The 20,161-nt window shown below is 40.5% G+C and overlaps 1 protein-coding gene across 2 annotated transcripts in view; it reads left to right on the forward strand.

Annotated features, from left to right (window-relative positions):
* The window catches only part of SOS1 (SOS Ras/Rac guanine nucleotide exchange factor 1), a 48,832-nt gene that overhangs the window by 12,637 nt on the left and 16,034 nt on the right, over positions 1-20,161 (forward strand). For both annotated transcript variants that reach the window (XM_088160861.1, XM_014891157.2), the window contains 5 exons: positions 902-1,111; positions 1,559-1,702; positions 3,487-3,597; positions 3,707-3,805; positions 19,663-19,790. In XM_088160861.1, coding sequence (XP_088016987.1) covers positions 902-1,111; positions 1,559-1,702; positions 3,487-3,597; positions 3,707-3,805; positions 19,663-19,790 — 692 coding nt within the window. The remainder of the gene's footprint in view (positions 1-901; positions 1,112-1,558; positions 1,703-3,486; positions 3,598-3,706; positions 3,806-19,662; positions 19,791-20,161) is intronic.

Raw genomic sequence — 20,161 nt, forward strand, 5'->3', positions numbered from 1 at the left:
TGCCCCATTCCCCAGAATTATTTAGGGTTCTCATTTTAACCTGAATTCCATGTACAGTCACTGACTCTGAAACATGAATCACCTTCTGTTCTTAGAGCTTCAGAAGTCAGGCTTAATGCAAAATGTCCTGCATTTTTCTGCATTTAGACTGTCGTTTTAATGGCTCCTGGCTCACACACCACATTTAGAAGAAGTGTGCAGTGATCAATTTTGTTGAGAACTTTAAATTACTGATTGCTTGTATTTGGTAAATATTGCTTGGGTGTGAACTGGGACCTCTACTAGTCAGAGTGTTTAGAGTTCTTGTTGTCTATGTAGTTCTGCAACAGGACTGGTTTCTGTAGCTGGTGCCCTTCCTCAAGGATTCATTTTAATAAGAGAGCTCAGCAGTTAAGGGCAGAAACTGGGCAATGTACAGTCTGTGGACAGGCCAGTGTTCATTGCAGGTAGATCACAGGGTTCTGAGAATCATGTGACTTCCTGGTAAAGCTAAAGCTGAAAAGCCAAAATACACACACCTTTTAACTTCAGACAGTATTCAGGAACTTGGTTGTGTACTGCTGATTCAGAGCAATAGAACACAGCTAAACGCTAAATGTTTTTGTGTACTTCACCCTTTAAAATTGTAATTGATTTTAGGACCATGTTCTTGGAGAGATGCCTGCATTGGTCTAAGTGACTGGGAGTCTTCAGAAATTGCCACTGCAAATAATGACTTGCAAACTCATAGCAATGGATATTGTTTTTTTAATGCTCAACTGATTGCAGAATGAGAATACATAAATCTTACTGCTGATCAGTCTGATTTCATGGGAATAATAGGTTTTCTTTATTGGTAACTCACTGGTCAATCTCAAAAAGGGGTTCTTTCTTTGTGAATTTTCCTCTCTTTGCTACCTAGGTATTAATGGATATGTTCCATCAAGATGTAGAAGATTTAAGTGCACTAACTTTATCTGATGAAGAACCCTCCACCTCAGGAGAGCAAACCTATTATGACCTAGTGAAGTCATTTATGGCAGAAATTCGGCAATATATAAGAGAACTGAATCTCATTATCAGAGTTTTTAGAGAGCCATATGCCTCCAACTCCAAACTGTTTTCATCTCATGTAAGTATTTTACAAACCACAAACACAAAAAGCACCTACTGTAATATCTATAAATACAGATGGTAATTCTGGAATCTTAACTGTTGTTGAGTTTAATGTATCAATAGCAGAGAAAGCACTTTTCTTGAGTTCTGAAATGGAAATGGTAAAAGAGCATTTTCAGGTTTTGTAGGGCTGTGGAAGAAACCTTCTCATTTATTTATGTTCACTTGCAGGCCTGTAATTTTAAGATCTGTCACTGTTCTTTGCCATGTTTCAATAATGTACATTTTAAATATTTATTTATTTATATTCATTATTTTTAAAATACATTTTATGATCTTATATAAATCATAGAAAAAGTATATTATAAAACACTTGTGAAAGCTTGTTCTATATAAGGAACTTCTTGACTTTCACATCAGAACAGAGTAGCTTTGCACGTTTGACTTTTGTCTTTTGTTGCAGGATGTGGAAAACATATTTAGTCGTATATCAGACATCCATGAACTTAGTGTGAAGTTACTAGGTCATATAGAGGACACTGTTGAAATGACAGATGAAGGTAGTCCACACCCACTAGTAGGCAGCTGTTTTGAAGATATGGCAGAGGTAAGAGAATGGGGTTGGGGATTTTGGGGTTGGGGGTTTTTTTGGTTTTGTTTTGTTGGTTGTTTTTTTTTCCTATTCATGTTTTAATACTTGCAATTAGGTCTCTGTTCCAGCTGGCTTTCTTCAGTTTGAGATCTCTTCTTCCAACCCCACTGTGATGAAGAGATTGACCATTTTTTAAAATGCTCTTATCTTTTTAGTCTCTAAATCTCAGCTTTTAGAGTGGTTGTTTAAAGTTAAGAGAGTGGAGGTGAAAAAAACCTCAACAACACTGATGAGAAGGTTCCTGTCAAACTAGAAGCTGGTCAGCTTCTCCTCAGTCCCTGAGAAGACCAGCAAATCTTCCTGGACTTCACATCCAGCCACGTGAATGCTTTAGAAGGTGGTTGGCAAAAGCCAGCACAAATTTCCAAATGACAAACTGCAGCTGTCGAGCTTGACTACTTTCAGAGTGATGGCTGTGTCCATGGAAGAAGGAAAGAGCAGTTATTATCTCTTACCTGAATTAAGCAAGGCCTTCAGCACAGTCTGTCATAGCATGGGTGAGATGCAGCCTAGCTGTTTGAATTGTGGAACATGGGCAGTTGACTGAGCTGTCAGGCTTTTGAAGGATTGTTATCAGCAGCACAAAGGTCACCTGGAGGTCAATGGTTGCCAGCAGTCCTCAGGGTTTGATACTGTTTAATGTATGTGTTGTGTGTGGAAGGAGGTCACTTCTTCTAGTTGGTAGGTGCTGCCAAATTGTGAGGGATGCACAGGAGGACAGAGCTGCTGCTTGTGGGACCTGGCAGGCTGGAGAAATGGACGTATGGGAGCCTCAGTTGAGTAAAGGCAAATATTAAATTCTGCACCTGGGAGCAAACGACCCCATGCAATGTCTCAGCTGCCTGACTGAGGAGCAGCACTGCTTTCCAGGGCTGGGAGATCCTTGGGGATCGAATGTGAAGGCTAACTAGCTCCTGGGTTATATTAGGGAATGTGTAGCTGGCAGTTCCGTGTAGAACTTGAGATCAAATCTGGTGTACTGTGTCTTGTTTTGGCCTTTCTGGTACAGGATAGGCAAGATAGGCTCGTAGTGAAGGTTGCCATGATGATTAAGGAGTTGAGGCCCACGATGCACAAAGAGGGTTGAGACTGCTGGGTTTGTTGATTCTTGAGAAGGCTGAAGTAGATCTTACTGCTTTTTTTAGTTACCTGAAGGGAGGTGTGAGGATTGCCGAGGCTGATTCTTCTCGGTTGAGAACTGTGACATGAGTGAGAGAACGTGAAAATAACAAAAAGATTAATGCTGAGTAGATACTGGGGGAAGGGAGGTTGGAAATTTGCATTGAGAACAATTGAACATTGGGATAGGCTGCCCAGAGAGGTTTTGGTGCCTCTGTTCCCAGAGTTAGAACTCAACAGGATGAGAGACCCTGAGCATTCTCAGCCAGCTTTAATGATCTGTCTTTGGCCCTAAGGTGGGCACTGCTTTGAACAAAGAATTGGACCCGTTGACTTCCAGATATCTCTTTTAGACTGATTTAATCCATGAGTCTGTGCACAAAGAAGTATGGATTCTTCTCTGTAGATGTTTTGAGGAAAGTATGGAGAAAAGTCTCTCCTATGTAGGATATGTATTTTCCATAAGAAATATGGAAGTTTAGCTGTTAAATCAGTTTTGTAAATTGATGACATGCCTGCCCATGGCAGCGGGGATGGACCTAGAAGATCTTTAAAGTCCCTTCCAACATAAGCCATTTTGGGATTCTATGATTGTAAAATTATTCTGTATCTCTTTTTAGGAACTTGCATTTGATCCATACGAATCATATGCACAAGATATTTTGCGACCTGGGTTTCATGATCATTTTCTAAGTCAATTGTCAAAGCCAGGAGCAGCATTTTATTTACAGGTAAATTGCCTTTGAATAAGACATGTTGTTGATATTACTATTTTAATTACATTGTCTTGTTGCTTCAGTACATGTATTGTTTTAAGACTGAATCTTATTTTGTTTCTAGTCGATAGGTGAAGGCTTTAAAGAAGCTGTTCAGTATGTTCTACCCCGGCTCCTTCTTGCCCCTGTTTACCACTGTCTTCATTATTTTGAACTGCTAAAAGTAAGAATATTGTGTAAATCTGATGTGTTTGGGGGTTTGGGTTTTTTTTTTCATGGTTCTCAGTGTTAGGTGAAAGCTTTATGTGCTCAGTTAGGTGTAAAATCTTTTACTAGAATGTCAATAATAAAACTGCTGTGTTGAGAGAAAAGCAGGCTGTGTGCTCTGCAGATGGACCCTATAATTAACTGAATATCAGCTGATAATTTTTTCTGTTGAATCATCTATCAATCTAGAAAGCAGTAGAGATCTATACACTCATATTCTTGGAATGATTATTTCAACAGTGCTAGGAGATGATGGCACATGGCTGTATTGCAGAAAATGTCCAAGCCTTTCTCAAGCTGTTACTTTGTAAATTTGAAATCACAGTAAGATTCCCCTTCAGACTTCATTTAATGTTAATAAAAACTTCAGTGTTCTTGTGCTGCACATCCCATGGGATTGTGAAGCTGATAACGTTCCTTCTAAGGGAAGGCTGGGTTAATATTTATTCTTGGGCTGTTTGTAATTAGACCTTGCATTGATAGGGTAACAATAACATATAACACATATAATAGCTGCAGAATGTTTTTCTGGGTCACTTATCAGTATTGCATAATCTTTAAGGAGTGTAAAGCATTTTCAGGAAAATTTTGCAGTAGAAACTTCTTTTGGGGTTAATGGAAATTCATAAGGCATACAGTATTCCAAACAATTCTTTATGGAAATTTAGATCAGAAGTAAAAACAAATAACCAAAACCCTAAAAACCAAAACAATTTTTAACAAATTTGTTGTGTTTCCTTGAGTGTTTGCTTGGTTGTCTTTGACTAAACCAGTAATTCACCTGTGAGCCTAAGTGTTTACAGTTTTAACTCCATTTTTACTAATTTAGATCTACATGTACACCTTTGGCATGTAGCACGTCTTGTATAACATGCTTTTTGAAAAATCTTGGGATGTGTGCTTGATCTGTTTGTCTCATTCATGGGTTTGGTCTGACTTCAAACTTCTTTAAAATATTAAGCATTTCCTTTCATGGCAGTCCATTTATTGGAAGGGAGGTTTGACACAGCTTGTTTGCAATTTGTACGATAAAGACCCGCACAGACATAGGGTTTCTCTGCTCGTGCTGTTATCACATAGTCTCAAAATGTAGTACTGAGGGCTTGGCATACCTCCATGTGAGCATGGCACTATATTACCTAATGGACAAAGCATGAAGGATTAGTGTTGTCCAACACCTAGCCATCCTGCCTTCCTTCTTGCCACTGGCAATTTTAGGGGGTAAGGGAGAGCATGTGTACCTATGAAACAGGGAGCAGCCTGTGTTCACCTTTTTTAGGGCAGACCGGAGTCTAAGCTGACCCCCACTCCAAAGTTCATCAGTCTTTTTGCAACTTATGACCTCTGCTTTGTGAAGAATTCTTCTCACATTCATACTCTACACACACAAACCTCTCTACCCTGTGTCAGTTTGATGTTGTTGGGCTGGATTTTATTCTCTATCTGATAATAACGTCTCAGGTTTTCTTCCTGCTGTGTTGCTCATGTCACATTTTAGTTGGACCTGTCACTGTGGTCTGTCAGCACACACATATTATATATACAGAATAGGCAGTAGTGCACTCAGCAAATGAATCCCTGCATCAAATAGTCTTTGCTAGCACAAACATTTTCTTCCTTATATCTGGAATCTTCAAACAGATTCCAGCTTGATTTTTATCTGCCACAGGAGGATATTGGTACAATTATTTAGCCATATCATCCTAATAGTTCTACTGATACAAGCTTGTGTTGAATTGTCTTGTGTGGTAAAAGGCCTGATTTGGTGATTGCAGGCATGTCTATGAATAACCAAGTTTGAAATGCTATGAAAATGGACCTCTGGTTATGAAGAGGCAAAATGTTGGCAAAGTAGCATGTAGAAAAAACATTTTGATTTCTCTTGAATATAGATATGCTTAAGGATAGAGAGGTTAGCATTCATCTTGGAGCTGTGTTGTATAATATTGCATATTTTGAAGTAATCTGGTTAAAATGCATTTTACTTACCTTCCAATTATGCAGACTACCAAAAAAAAAGTAAATTTCTGTTCACTAAGGGTTATCCTATTCAGAAACTAAAGCCCTCCTGAAGCTGGACAGGCACCAGGAATGCACAAATGCATATTCTTTTTTTAGCTGAATCTTATTGCTGTTAGGTTGTTGAGTAATTTGCATAGGACTAAGAGTTATGTTTTCCTTTAACCAACCTGAAAGTCCTCAAACTTTTATATAGGAACTATATAAAATAGCAGCTTTGTGTGAAACTGCACTTTTCTGCAGATGTTCAGATAATAAATGAGCTTTTCTAAATCACAGAATCATAACTATGACCTTAAGTAATTGAAGAAAGAGGTTTTCAAGATCTTTGAATTGAGCACTGTTTCAAGTGCTGCACGTTTGTGTGTGTGTGTGTGAGATAATCTTTCATTGGGCGAATACATTACTTTAAAGTCCTTTTTTTTTTTCCAAGTAGAAATGTGTCCTGGGGTACAATGCAAAAATGTGTATTCTATCAACATCTGTTGAAATGTGGGAGGGTGATCCTTATCTCTGTGGGAGATATCCTCTGCTCATGTGCCATCTGATAAGATCAGGGGGATGATCATCATTATCTTTTCACAACTCATCCTTCCTCCAGAAGATATATTCTGTTAATGGGCCATTAAGTCGTATTGTGTGATTGATAAGATTACATCATCCCATTGGGAGATGCTCCAGCCAGGGGCAGGAGCCAAGCTTTTCCTACCTAGATAAAAAACTGGGGTTTGGGACTCAAAAGCAGCCCTTTCCACTGGATCCCAGAGGAAAGTCGGACCTTTTCCACATTACCACTGGACCTTCGGAGGAAAGCTGCACCTTCTACAGGAGCACCGCTTCAACTGAATCACATCTGTCATCCAGGAGGACTGCAGCCACTATTTATACGGACTGCTACTAACACCCTGACTGACAGGGTGTCAGGTTGTATTCTGACTCTGTCGGTGGTTTTTCTTTTGTATTATTGCATGTATTTTATTTTTTCTCTTTTTTCCTATTAAATTGTATTACTGACTTGGAGCCTCTCACTGGTTTTGCTTTCAAACCAATACATTTATTGGCGCCCAACGTGGGGCACGAAGGGTACTGAGAAAAGTCAGTATTACAATTTTGTATTCACCATGATTCTCAGCATGCTTACATGGGTTTTATATCTTGCTCTCTATATTTTTCCACACATGGGGAACTATCTGCCGGCTGTAATGCTCCTGTGTAGACCAGGGTATGATATAAAAATTGCTTTATTGGCCTATTATATCTACTGCATGATAACCTCTGAGGCAGTGAACATCATTCGGAATATATACTCAACTTTGTTTGCTTGTCCTAGTCTAGGTTGCTACATCCGGGGCCTTAACAATCGCACCCAACCCCTGGGGGGAGGGGTAAAGAATGATTTTTTTTTTTTTTTTTTTTTTTTTTTTTTTTTTTTTTTTTTTTTTTTTTTTCCCGTCTTTCTGGCCTGACAGCAGTTTTTGGAAATGTCAAGTTCCCACTGGATGCCAAGGATACCATAATGTTGTTGTTAGTTCTGCTTTGTCTCCTCTGCACAGCCTCCAACATGCTTAGAAACAAAACACTACATGGTGTACTGCAGCCTATTCTTGAGGAAGAGGAAAAAAGAAACAAATCAACTTCGTCCGTGTCTGCACAGACTGCCACAGAGGAGGAAAAAGCCAAAAGCAAAGCAACAGCGTCCGTGTCTGCGCAGACTGCCACAGAGGAGGAAAAAGCCAAAAGCAAAGCAACAGCGTCCGTGTCTGCGCAGACTGCCACAGAGGAGGAAAAAGCCAAAAGCAAAGCAACAGCGTCCGTGTCTGCGCAGACTGCCACAGAGGAGGAAAAAGCCAAAAGCAAAGCAACAGCGTCCGTGTCTGCGCAGACTGCCACAGAGGAGGAAAAAGCCAAAAGCAAAGCAACAGCGTCCGTGTCTGCGCAGACTGCCACAGAGGAGGAAAAAGCCAAAAGCAAAGCAACAGCGTCCGTGTCTGCGCAGACTGCCACAGAGGAGGAAAAAGCCAAAAGCAAAGCAACAGCGTCCGTGTCTGCGCAGACTGCCACAGAGGAGGAAAAAGCCAAAAGCAAAGCAACAGCGTCCGTGTCTGCGCAGACTGCCACAGAGGAGGAAAAAGCCAAAAGCAAAGCAACAGCGTCTTCACACAAACCATCACTGAACCAGAACAGCCTAGACCAGTAGCAGTTGCGCCCGTTCAGAAGAAGAAATCAAAGAGCAAATCAGTCTGCATAGTGACTGATGAGGACATGGCAGGACCTTCACACCCAGCAGACGAGACAGAGCCAGAAATCATCACTCACTCTCTATCCCTGGGTGAGCTGCGTGACCTGCGGAGGGAATTCACCCACCAGACGAATGAGTCCATCCTGACCTGGCTGCTCCGCATCTGGGACGCTGCAGCCAATGACACCATTCTGGATGGAAGTGAGGCCAGGCAACTGGGATCTCTGTCCCGGGATGTGGTCATTGACCAGGGGATTGGGAGAACCCAAGAAACCCCCAGCCTCTGGTGGCGACTACTGACAAGTGTGAAGGACAGATGCCTTTGTAAAGAAGATCTCCAGGTGCATCAAGGAAAATGGAACACAATAGAACAAGGTATCCGATGCCTGAGGGACTTGGCCGTGCTGGAGATCATTTTCTCAGAAGATGAGAGATTTCCTAAGAGCCCAGACTGTGTCAGGTGCACGTCACAAATGTGGTTGAGATTCGCACGGCTTGGACCAGAGATGTATTCCCGTTACCTGGCAACACTGCAGTGGCGGGAAGGTGAGCATATGGTAGGCGTCTTGGCCAATAAACTAAGAATTTATGAGGACACTGTCACAGCCCCATTTTGTACCCATGTCTCATCCGTGGAAACAAGGCTGGTGGATCAAGTCCGGAGCTCAATTGAAGAGGGCCATCAGAAACTAAAAAAGGAAACACAAGCTTTCCTAGGTGCTATAGGCTTTTGGAGAATGCACATTCCTGAATACAGTCAGATTGTGAGCCCTCTTTACCTGGTTACCCGCAAGAACAATTTCCACTGGGGCCCTGAGCAGCAGCAAGCCTTCACCCAGATCAAGCAGGAGATCACTCATGTGGTAGCCCTTGGCCCAGTCAGGACGGGACCAGAGGTGAAGAACGTGCTCTATTCTGCAGCTGGAAACCATGGTCTATCCTGGAGCCTTTGGCCGAAGGTGCCTGGTGAGACTCGGGGTTGACCACTGGGATTCTGGAGCAGAAGCTACAAAGGATCTGAAGCCAACTACACTCCCACACAGAAGGAGATCTTGGCCTCCCATGAAGGGGTTCAAGCTGCCTCAGAGGTGATTGGCACAGAAACACAACTCCTCCTGGCACCTCGACTACCAGTGCTGGGGTGGATGTTCAAGGGAAAGGTGCCTTCCACACATCACGCCACTGACACCACATGGAGCAAGTGGATTGCCCTCATCACTCAGTGCACCCGTATTGGAAATCCGAATCACCCTGGGATTCTGGAAATAAGTACAAACTGGCCTGAAGGTGAGACTTTTGGATTGTCTTCTGAAGAAGAAGAGGAGCAAGTGGCACGTGCTGAGGAAGCCCCACCATATAATGAGCTACCGAAGACTGAAAGATGATATGCCCTCTTCACTGATGGTTCCTGCCGAATTGTAGGCACTAACCGGAAATGGAAAGCAGCTGTATGGAGCCCCACATGACAAGTTGCACAAGCTACGGGGAGACAAGTTGGATCGAGTCAGGTCGCAGAGCTAAAAGCCGTCCAGTTGGCTTTGGATATTGCTGAATGAGAGAAGTGGCCAAGGCTCTATCTCTACACTGACTCATGGATGGTAGCTAATGCTCTGTGGGGATGGCTGGATCGCTGGAAAAAGGCCAACTGGCAGCGCAGAGGGAAACCCATCTGGGCCGCTGAGATTTGGCAGGACATTGCTGCCTGAGTAGAGAGACTGATCATGAAGGTTCGACGTGGATGCGCACGTACCCAAAAGTCGGGCTAATGAAGAACATCACAACAAGCAGGCAGCCCGAGCTGCCGAAGTGAAAGTATCACAGGTGGATCTCGACTGGCAGCACAAGAAAGAATCATTCCTAGCTCGCTGGGCCCATGATGCCTCTGGTTATCAGGGGAGAGATGCAAGATACCGAGGGGTGGACCTTACCATGGACAGCATCTCACAGGTCATCCACAACTGTGAGACCTGTGCTGCAATCAAACAGGCCAAGCGGGTAAAGCCTCTGTGGTACGGTGGACAATGGTTGAAGTACAGGTATGGGGAAGCCTGGCAAATTGACTACATCACCCTTCCCCAAACCCGCCAGGGCAAGCGCTACGTACTGACCATGGTGGAAGCAACCACAGGATGGTTAGAAACTTACCCTGTGCCTCATGCTATTGCCCGGAACACCATCTTGGGCCTTGAAAAGCAAGTCCTTTGGAGGCATGGTACCCCTGAGAGAATTGAGTCAGACAATAGAACCCATTTCAAGAACGGCCTTATCAATACCTGGGCCAGAGGACGTGGTATTGAATGGATATATCATATCCCTTACCAGGCGCCAGCTGCCGGGAAAATTGAAAGGTGTAATGGACTCCTTAAGACTACCCTGAAAGCACTTGGTGGGGGAACCTTCAGAAACTGGGAAATGAACTTGGCCAAAGCCACCTGGATGGTTAACACCCAAGGGTCCATGAGTCAAGCTGGTCCTGCCCACTCTGAACCCCTGCACACAGTGGATGGGGACAAAGTTCTTTTGGTACACATGAAAGGTATTTTAGGAAAGATTGTTTGGATTAATCCCACCAGAGGCAAAGGCAAACCAATCCATGGGATTGTTTTTGCTCAAGGACCTGGTTACACTCGGTGGGTAATGCAGAAAGATGGGGAAACCCATTGTGTACCACAAGAAGACCTAATTTTAAGTGAGAACTGTATGTAAGGTTTCATTCTGTAAAATAAATAAATATATATATATATATCTGTAAGAGGGTATTGGTTTTGGGTATGATGTAGATGGTAATAGAATAAGGGGTGGATTATCTCCGCAAAAATGTGTATTCTATCACCATCTATTGAAATGTGGGAGGGGTGGTGATCCTTATCTCTGTGGGAGATATCCTCTGCTGATGTGCCATCTGATAAGATCAGGGGGATGATCATCGTTATCTTATCACAACCCATCCTTCCTCCAGAAGATATATTCTGTTAATGGGCCATTAAGTCCTATTGTGTGACTGATAAGATTACATCATCCCATTGGGAGATGCTCCAGCCAGGGGCAGGAGCCAAGCCTTTCCTACCTAGATAAAAAACTGGGGTTTGGGACGCAAAAGCAGCCCTTTCCACTGGATCCCAGAAGAATGTCGGACCTTTTCCACATTATCGCTGGACCTTCGGAGGAAAACTCCACCCTTCTACAGGAGCACTGCTTCAACTGAATCACATCTGTCATCCAGGAGGACTGCAGCCACCCTTTATACGGACTGCTACTAACACCCTGACTGACAGGGTGTCAGGTTGTATTCTGACTCTGTCGGTGGTTTTTCTTTTGTATTATTGCATGTATTTTATTTTTTCTCTTTTTTCCTATTAAATTGTATTACTGACTTGGAGCCTCTCACTGGTTTTGCTTTCAATCCAATACAAAATGCTACAAAGTATATATAAACTTTGCTTAGATAAAACAGTATATTTTGGGAAACAGGAGAATTTGAAAGGGATTTTGTGTGCTTGGGTTTTTTTCTGCCAAGTGTAGACTTGAGTCCCATGACTTATGAATGGTAACCTATCATCTCTTTGCTAATATATTTTAATTGGAATTCTATCTATAATGTACTAAAAATCTCAGGATGCTTTCATTTCACTGCAGCATCTATTACGTTCCTTTTTTTTTTTCAAACTTTCTTAGATGATAAGTAACTTTTCAGCTTCTACTGACTGGCAATTCAGCTCAAGTAGAAATACTCCTCAGATGAATCTTTTTGTCTTCATCTTTCACCATGCTAATGGTAAAAATAAAAATTCTGGTTTGGCAGGGTCTTTCAAGATCATAACCTCTCCTTTTACCAACCTTGTTGGTATTAAATTTATTACATGTTGCTGAAGAAGGCACAATACAGTAAAAAGTTTAGGAATAGAGTATCTTGAGCTTGATCCCCTAAGTTTCTTGCTGTGTATTTTATTGTGCAGCACATCCCAAAGTATTTTGGGCTTTGACTTCCCTTTGATTCTCAGCCTTGTTTCCCCCAGTGTCATGTTCCAGAGTAATAAATTGAGTGAATTTGGTTTGCAGTCCCATCTGTAGATGGCGTAACCCAGCCTAGGTGGAGAATCAAAGTTTTAATTAGTTGAACTTTGTCAGTCTGCAAAGGTTTTACAATATCGGCAATTATAGGTCATTGTCTCACAACACTGTCTGGACCACTTGTTTTCAGTACAAGCACTGTGTTTAACAGGTTCTGTTGCTTGGGTCAATTTGCCAAGTATCCTTTAATTGCTGTTAAAACCAATAAGTAATTAATTTGAACTATCTGTGAATTATTTTAAGAAAGTATTCACTTAATATCAGCACAAGATTTTGCTTTCTGAAATCACTTTTTCTTCAGTGTTTCTTTCTGAAGACAGTGACTTATATGCACAATACCGTTTAAAATAAAAGAAAAAGCAGAAGTATTACTGTTTTACATGTCTTTGTGTATGTAACTGCAAATGTGGATGACTTCTTATATCCACTGGAGATAATGTGCAGTTCTGGGTCTCTTTGACAGATGAAGTTCTGTGTGTTAAAGAAAGTGTAGCTTGACCAAGCTATTGCTTGTGTGTGATAAGGACTACACGGTGTATTTGGGTGTTTCTTAGGAGAAGAAGGAGGTGTGATGTAAAATTTGGTCTGAAGTCTAAGAAGAGGTTTCCTAGAATATGACAATAGGTAAAAAATTTAAGCAACTTCATATTGTTAAGGTAAGAAGACTTATTATTACTTATTATGTGTTACAACTGGAATGTTGTAGAGGTACAGAAGTTGTGTCATGTGGTAGAAGCCAGAGTTGATACAGCCAGGTGAAATGAGGAAATGAGATTCTGTACTTACTTCTTGCTTGTGGGGTTTAATTGACAATATTTCTATTTCTTTTCTCCTTTAAGTGCTAGTGGATTTATGTCTTAAGTCAGTTGTATGTTCATTAACCAAAAGGGAGATGCTGATAGGGGAAAATAAAACGGTCACACTTGTGTGTGTGCGCACTTTTCCCAGAAACTTGGTTATTGTTAATCAAACGAATTAGTCCTTAATTTTCTTCTAACTGTGGCACTCGTGGATCTATTTCCTGTGTTTCTATCAGGTGAATCTATGCATATGGATGTCACTTCATTTGTCAGGGATTTATGTCATCTATTGTGGAGTTGTAATGGGGCTGCATGTTTTGCTTTATAGGTTGGGTTTTTTTTTTTTATTCACAAGATGTATCCGGAGTTTTGAGAAACAGATGTCTTTTTCCAGGAAATTTTCTAATAATTTCTAATAATCTCCTTTCCTCTCTAAATTGGTACCTCTGAGAATATTCATTTTCATTTTGCTTTTTGTCAGAAACTGGATAAGATCTAACAAAAGTGAGCATAAAATATTCCTTGTGACCGTTTGTCGTTCAGTCCTCAGTGGCACTTGAGCTGTGTCAATCAATCCTGCTGGGTCTGTAACAACAAATGCTGTACTTTGATCTCTTGAGGCAGAAGTAGGATGTCACAGGGCCAGACTTCTTTGGGAAGTCAAATGAAGCACGTCCCGAACTCCAGACTTAAAACTTCACTTACGTGTTTAACTGTAGGGTTCCAAAGTCCTGTTTTCGAATCAATTTTCTAGAAACACCTGCATGGCAAAGTCTCTGTAGTCCAATGGGAGTTAGATGAGCTGTATTAACTCATCTGTTCCCACTTTTCAGTGGCTGCTGTTAAGTGATGGTAGAGAGCTCTTCAGCTTCCATGGCAGCAGCATGTGCTGAGCACCCAAGGCCAAGCTCCCATGAAAATTGATGGGTGTTATAGAAACTTGCACAGATTTTGAGCCCTTTTTTCCCCACTAAATAAAAGTTTTGAGAAAATCCATTGAGGACTGAATGTTAAGAAGCTTATTTTTGCTGGGATTTTCAACTCCTAGTTTTTGTGACTGTGGCAGTCATGATATAGTCTCTGATACACTTGTATTGCTGCATAATCTTTTAAAAGCAGTACTGTATTCCCTCTTCTCCTGCCACCTTCTGTACCAAAGGCAGATCCTTGGAGAGAGGTAATGCAATGGTTGAGATTTCCATGTGCTTGGCTCTCTTCACTGGAAATATTTCTGGATGTGGAGCTGTGGATTTAGTCCCACTGCCAGCTTTCTTTGTTTCTCTATAACAGTGGAGGTTTTTGTTTTCTATCAATGCTTCGAGATATTCAATGGAAAATGGATGGAAATACAAAGGAAATAACAAACACAAGTGGGACAACAAACTCCATTCATGGTTTGCCATTTCATTTCATTTCACCTGCTGGGTTTTTTTTACTTAACCACCAGGGTTCCTCTTAAAATCAACAGGGTTCTACCCTTGCTTCCCAGAATGATCTCTGAAATTGTGAATTCTCCTTATGTAGCATTCTAACATTCATACATTTCTGTTCAAAAATTCATACATTTCTGTCCAAACATAGAGGTGTCATCCAGTTTTGCTTAGAGCCTTGCAAAGTTTTCTGGCAAAGATCAGACTTGAATTGTCAAAGCAGAAAAACTGGATTTTAATCCACTTCGGAATTACACAAGAGAAAGGGAAGATGTTTTCAAATTGCATTGTCTTTATGGATGGAAAATTTGGGGGAAGAAAATGGAAGACCTCAATTACAAGTGTGGAAGTGTATAGGTAAATATTCTGTGATATTTCAAATACTGATCTAACTAAATGTTATGAACTAAATTATGAGTTTCAAATTTCTAATGTATTCTGCAGGTCTGCTAATAGTGATGAGACAAACCAAAGTGACAGTAAGAAAGAAGAGAGTTTCAGAGCATGAAGGCTCTGGAAGGATCTGTGTACATTTGTTGCAGAAAGGTAATGATGCTGCTGTGGAGGAGACATCAGCATATGCAAAAAAAACCCAAATCCCGTTATTTGTGAAAAATGCAGAGCAAATAGGTTTTCTGTACTTGGAGAAGTCAAGGCAAAGTAGCCATTCGCAGTAATGGAATGTAAAATGCATAAATGGCTGCTACTAGCCTACAAAAAGTATGAATGTTTAGGAAATAGTTTTGTGAGAACCTTACAGAAGGCATTTGGAAAAAAGGCTTTGCTTTTCTATCCCCTTCCTTGGTGAGGGAGATGCTGGGTGTGTGACCTAGCATCGATCGCATACATGAATCCATTCCCAGCTGCAGAATCTGAGAGCAAGATTGCACCTCTTCCTGCTGAGCAGACAGACACCAGGTGAAACACTTAGCAGGGTGGCGTAGCTCTGGAGCAAATCTGGGATATGGTCTTCTGACAGGTTGTACCCCTTTATGGTAATGCTAATGATAAATTGGACACATAAGAAACCTGTTAGAGGAAACTTCGAATTGGTGAAATGTCAGCTGACAGACTTCTGTAGTATATATTTTTGAATGGGTCTTCCTGACTTTTACTGAGTGCACATCCTGATTTTCAAAATGGCACTTCAGAGTAGTGTAATTGAGTTCTAAAATATAATTAAAATAATTTCACACATACACACACCCCCCTTCCCAAATAAGAACATTCACACTGAGTAATCAAAATAGCAATTCCTTAAATTCATGTATTTCTTTAGCCCAAAGGTTTTTACATTTTTGGGCTCGGATGACTTTTGATATACTTGAATTTTCAACGTATATTTAGGATCTGTTTTAAGTAACATAGTAAAGAGGCGAAGGAACAAGGAATCTTGTACTAAAAGTTTAAATGCTTTTTTTTTCGTCTGTTTTGATGCTTTTCATGTCCAGTATGCTTCCTGATGGGTTGATCATATTTTATATTGTGAGTTGAACTTAATGTGAAATAAAAGATGAGGGGCTTTTAGCTTCTCTGTCTTTTAAAATGTACTTCCAAGAGAATGCTGAAGGCTTTCTGTAACTAATGATCTGATATCTGGGGTTTGATATTTGGCGTGCTATTTTATGTAACTTTTAAAAATTAAACTGAGAAGGCATAATTAAACTTTGGAGAAAAGGTTTTTATAATTTCTTCAGTAAGATATTAAATTCTGTTCCACTGTCAATGCAACTAACACTCCTGCTGTAATGTAGATCTAAATAAACTGATAACTGTATGAATATTTTTGCTTCACTGTGCTCAAGATTGTCTGAGTTTATATGAAAACACAATGACTTCTCAAATTTCAGTGCATGGAAGCTGTGTATGTATGTTAAGGAATATGGCATGTGGAGTGTCCTTCAAGGTTCAAGTGTGGGGTGCTTTTTAGTCTGCTAGCGTTTTCCAGAAGCGCATAGTGTTCCCTGCGGGTGTCCCCATTTACTGTCCCAGATGATTTCCTGATGCTTTCTAAAAATTAAAGTTTCTAGATATGAGAACACTTTATTTTGTTTCCAGGACACTGCTGCTTTGGACTGAGGTTTTTTTGTAGGAATTACAGAAAGTCAGAGAGTGCTCTCAGGTATCTCTATGCTATTGAGCCACCTTCCAGCTTTGGTTTATGGCAAAGTCCCAGCAGACCTGCCTGCCTTGGTCAGAGAAGAAGCCCTGTTGGTTTTTATTCTTGATTACAAAATAACTCTGTCTTCTATGTATTGAAGCTGTGGTCTTGAATCCCAGAGGAAATGGGGAACTTGCAGTTCACAAATTTCAGTGGTTAGATTTAATCTTCTGGGAAGACAGAAGTCTTGGTTGTGATGCAAACCCTAAAGTACAATACTTCATATCTGTTGTGACACCTGCTGGTGTGATTGTATTTGCATGCTTTCGTTTGTATTTTCTATCATTGTATTTCCAGAGAGATGCTTCTCTGACAGTGTAAGAGGTCGACTACCACAGTCTAATTGTACACTGCATAAGAAGGATTTCTTTTCTATATCTTTGGAATTTATAAATGTGTAATCCTTGTGGTATGCAACAGGTAGAACTAAATACCTTGTCTTCCACTTCTAGGTGTCTCTTCAGAACTTGTGGCCTAGAATGTAGAGTACTTTCTTTTTATTAGAGACTTCCCTAGCAGTTTATTTTCCAAGTTTGTTTTCCTTGAATGAACAAGGTCTTGTGCCTGTAGTATTGTGAATCACATGAACCATAAGCCAATATTTTCTCCTCAGATTGTTAAAACTTACAATCTCTATAATACTGATAATATAATCAGAAGTCTGCACTTCCTTCACATAACATTATAGTATTTTTTCTAGTATATAGTGCACTTTCTGTTTAAAAAAAAACGACAAAAACAAACAAACTTCCCCAAAACAAACAACCCCCCCCCACGATCACTTACTTAGCATTTCTCTGGCTTGTTCATTAGGGGGCACTGCATAGCTGTAGAAGAATGAGTGGAATCTGCAGAGAAACTTTCTGGGTGCTTTCCAATGATACCACTTTACTTTCCACCTTTTCCAAACTGTCCAAGGGCAGTGTAAGATTAAATTGTTGCTGTAATTTACACTGAATTCTGACTAAGTCTGGTTTTGGTAATTGTACAGTACCATGCTGGAATATAAACTTCCAAATTCCTGTGTCCAGAGAAGTGTCTTCTTAGTAGTTCAGAGTACTGCCTGATTTGCCATTTGTGTTGGTGTTACACAGACGAAGACACACATTTCTGCACAGCACATTCTAAATGTTAAACCTGGAACATAATTACACTCACTGGATTTTGATTTAGTTTCTATTTTTCTATTTAGTTTCTATTCTATATTACTCCCAGTGGAGTAATTTTGAGTAATTTCCTGTTGGTAAAGTATTAACTGCTTTCTCTATATGCAAATATGTATTTTGCTTGGGGATATGGATGAATACCAACGTTTTTGCAACTGTGGAGAGGTTGCTGTAAAAAGCAACATAAGAGCAGAATTTGCAGTAATGGATGTTAATCTCTACTAGTTTGTTTCTGAAAAGAATGTACAGAATACTGTAGGACCTAGTAAGGCTTATTTTCAAGGAGATCAGGCTTAAACAATCTCTTCCACTGCTGAAGAGTAGCAACCCAGAAATTGTAGGAAATCCAGCAGACTGTTTTGCTGGAAGTTTGTAAAAAAGGTAGCATACAAGACGAAGAGCCTCCTCTGAATGCTTGTGCAGGAAAGATGCGAAATCTTAGAGGTAGTTACAGCTTTTTCAGAGCTTTCTCTCAAGACTTCTGCCACTGGTGCTCTACCTGCCACATTGGTCTGAAATCCTCTCTGAAGCCAGATCTGCAAAACTTAAGCAAAGGGGAGATGATAGCTCCACTAAATCTGGAGAGAAGAGGAATATGAAGAAGGGAGTCTGTTCCTTCTTGGATGGTATCATCTCCCTAAGATCTTTTGGGGAGTAATGTTTGTTGTGGTGTGTTCTCAGACCTATTTCAGTGGTTGTTACACAAGTGGGCTCTCACACCTAATGCTGCTTAGGTTGAGAGTACGACAGATGGCACAAACCAAAGCTGCCTAGAATAAACTTTGCGGTCATCCTTATGGCTGAAAACACAAATAAAGTAGTCTTTGACACTGACAGCTGTTGCAGTGAATTATTAACTCTAGTCAGGGAAAAAATTAATGCTGTTCTCTGACCCATTAAAATACCAAACATGACTTGTTGTACTCTGTTGGATTTTGGAGGATAATACTTATATTTTACACTGGAATTGAATGGCACAATTGTACTTTATCCAAGAGTGTCTCATTCTGGTTCGTGTTGGCCTTCATTTCACTTCTACCACCAAAACAAATCCTTCAATTGTGTGGAGCTAAATCTTGATGTGTGATAGTCTGAAATGCTTGTCTCTTGATAATTCTGCATATGTTATTTCAGTTCGACATCTAGGCCACAGCTGTAGTCACCTATTTGTTCACTCATGTGAAACATTTTAATGCTTAAATGAAGGTTTGAGATTAAAATCTTCAATTTAAGCAATCTGAAACATGGCAGATCTTGTTTTAAGAAATTTACCTGCCATAACAATAGTTAAGATACAAAATATTAGTGTTAACCCTTCTCATCCAGTTTTAGTTTATAGATTGAAAGCTCTTTGTGTCTCTGGGCAACTTGATCTGTGTTGGCTCTGGAGGTTGCCTGAGATAATCTCCAAGGTCCCCTTCAATTTGATTTATCAATTAGACTGTTATTTGTGAGATGAGAGCCCTTGTAATCTTCTGGTTTTGAGTGTGATGAAGGAATTCTGCTTAGCTTTCAGTCCAGCTTGCCTGTTCCAGGATGTTTATGTTACAGACTGATCTTGTCCTGTAGTATGCTGTGTATGGGGATCTCCTTCCTTGCTTGTTCTTCTTAAGATTTAACACCTGAAATGGGTTCCATTAGGGAGCTGTAAGGTAAATCAGACCAGTTTGAGATAAATACTGCATGTCTGAGTGTATTTGTATGTGGGCGGCCTTAGTGACTGTGCTGTATTTTAGTGAGATTAAGCTCTTAGCAGAGTTGTCTTTCACCTGTGTCAGTAACACACCTGGTTATTACCATTAACTTTTATAACAAGCAGGTACATGGAAAATCAGCAGATGGTTAGATTTCTTCTTCATGGGTCAAGCTTCTGGATGTGCACATACCAAAATGCTTGTAACGCTTCCTTTACTTTTAATGTTTGTAGCAATTGGAAGAAAAAAGTGAGGACGAGGAGGATAAGGAGTGCTTGAAGCAAGCAATAACTGCCCTGCTAAATCTTCAAAGCAGTATGGAACGGATATGCTCCAAAAGCCTTGCAAAACGAAGGCTTAGGTAAACGTTTCCGTTTTTTCTGCTTTCTGCTCTTAGTGCTTTGCTAAAAATCCAGGGCTCCCGGTTTCCTCTTTTATTAAACAATGAACAAAATAGTTTGCGACAAGCCTGCTTTTTCAGAGGAAGTGACATCAAAGCCAAGATAATTTGTTATTGTTTTAAAACAATTCTAATTTCTATGTGTCCTTGCAAACTGGTAGTTGAGACGTTCTGAGAACTCACTGGTAAGTAGACACTTACAGCATTGGTGGGTTAATTGTGCTCAGATAATAAATATCCACCTAAAAATGTTCTATAAATACCTTTCTATGTGGTTAGAATGTTTTTAAATTTGAAACTACTCTTCAAATTGTTTCAGTATTTTCTTTGCT

This window comes from Sturnus vulgaris, chromosome 3 (assembly GCF_052056855.1).
Source record: "Sturnus vulgaris isolate bStuVul1 chromosome 3, bStuVul1.hap1, whole genome shotgun sequence".
NCBI classification, from domain to species: domain Eukaryota; kingdom Metazoa; phylum Chordata; class Aves; order Passeriformes; family Sturnidae; genus Sturnus; species Sturnus vulgaris.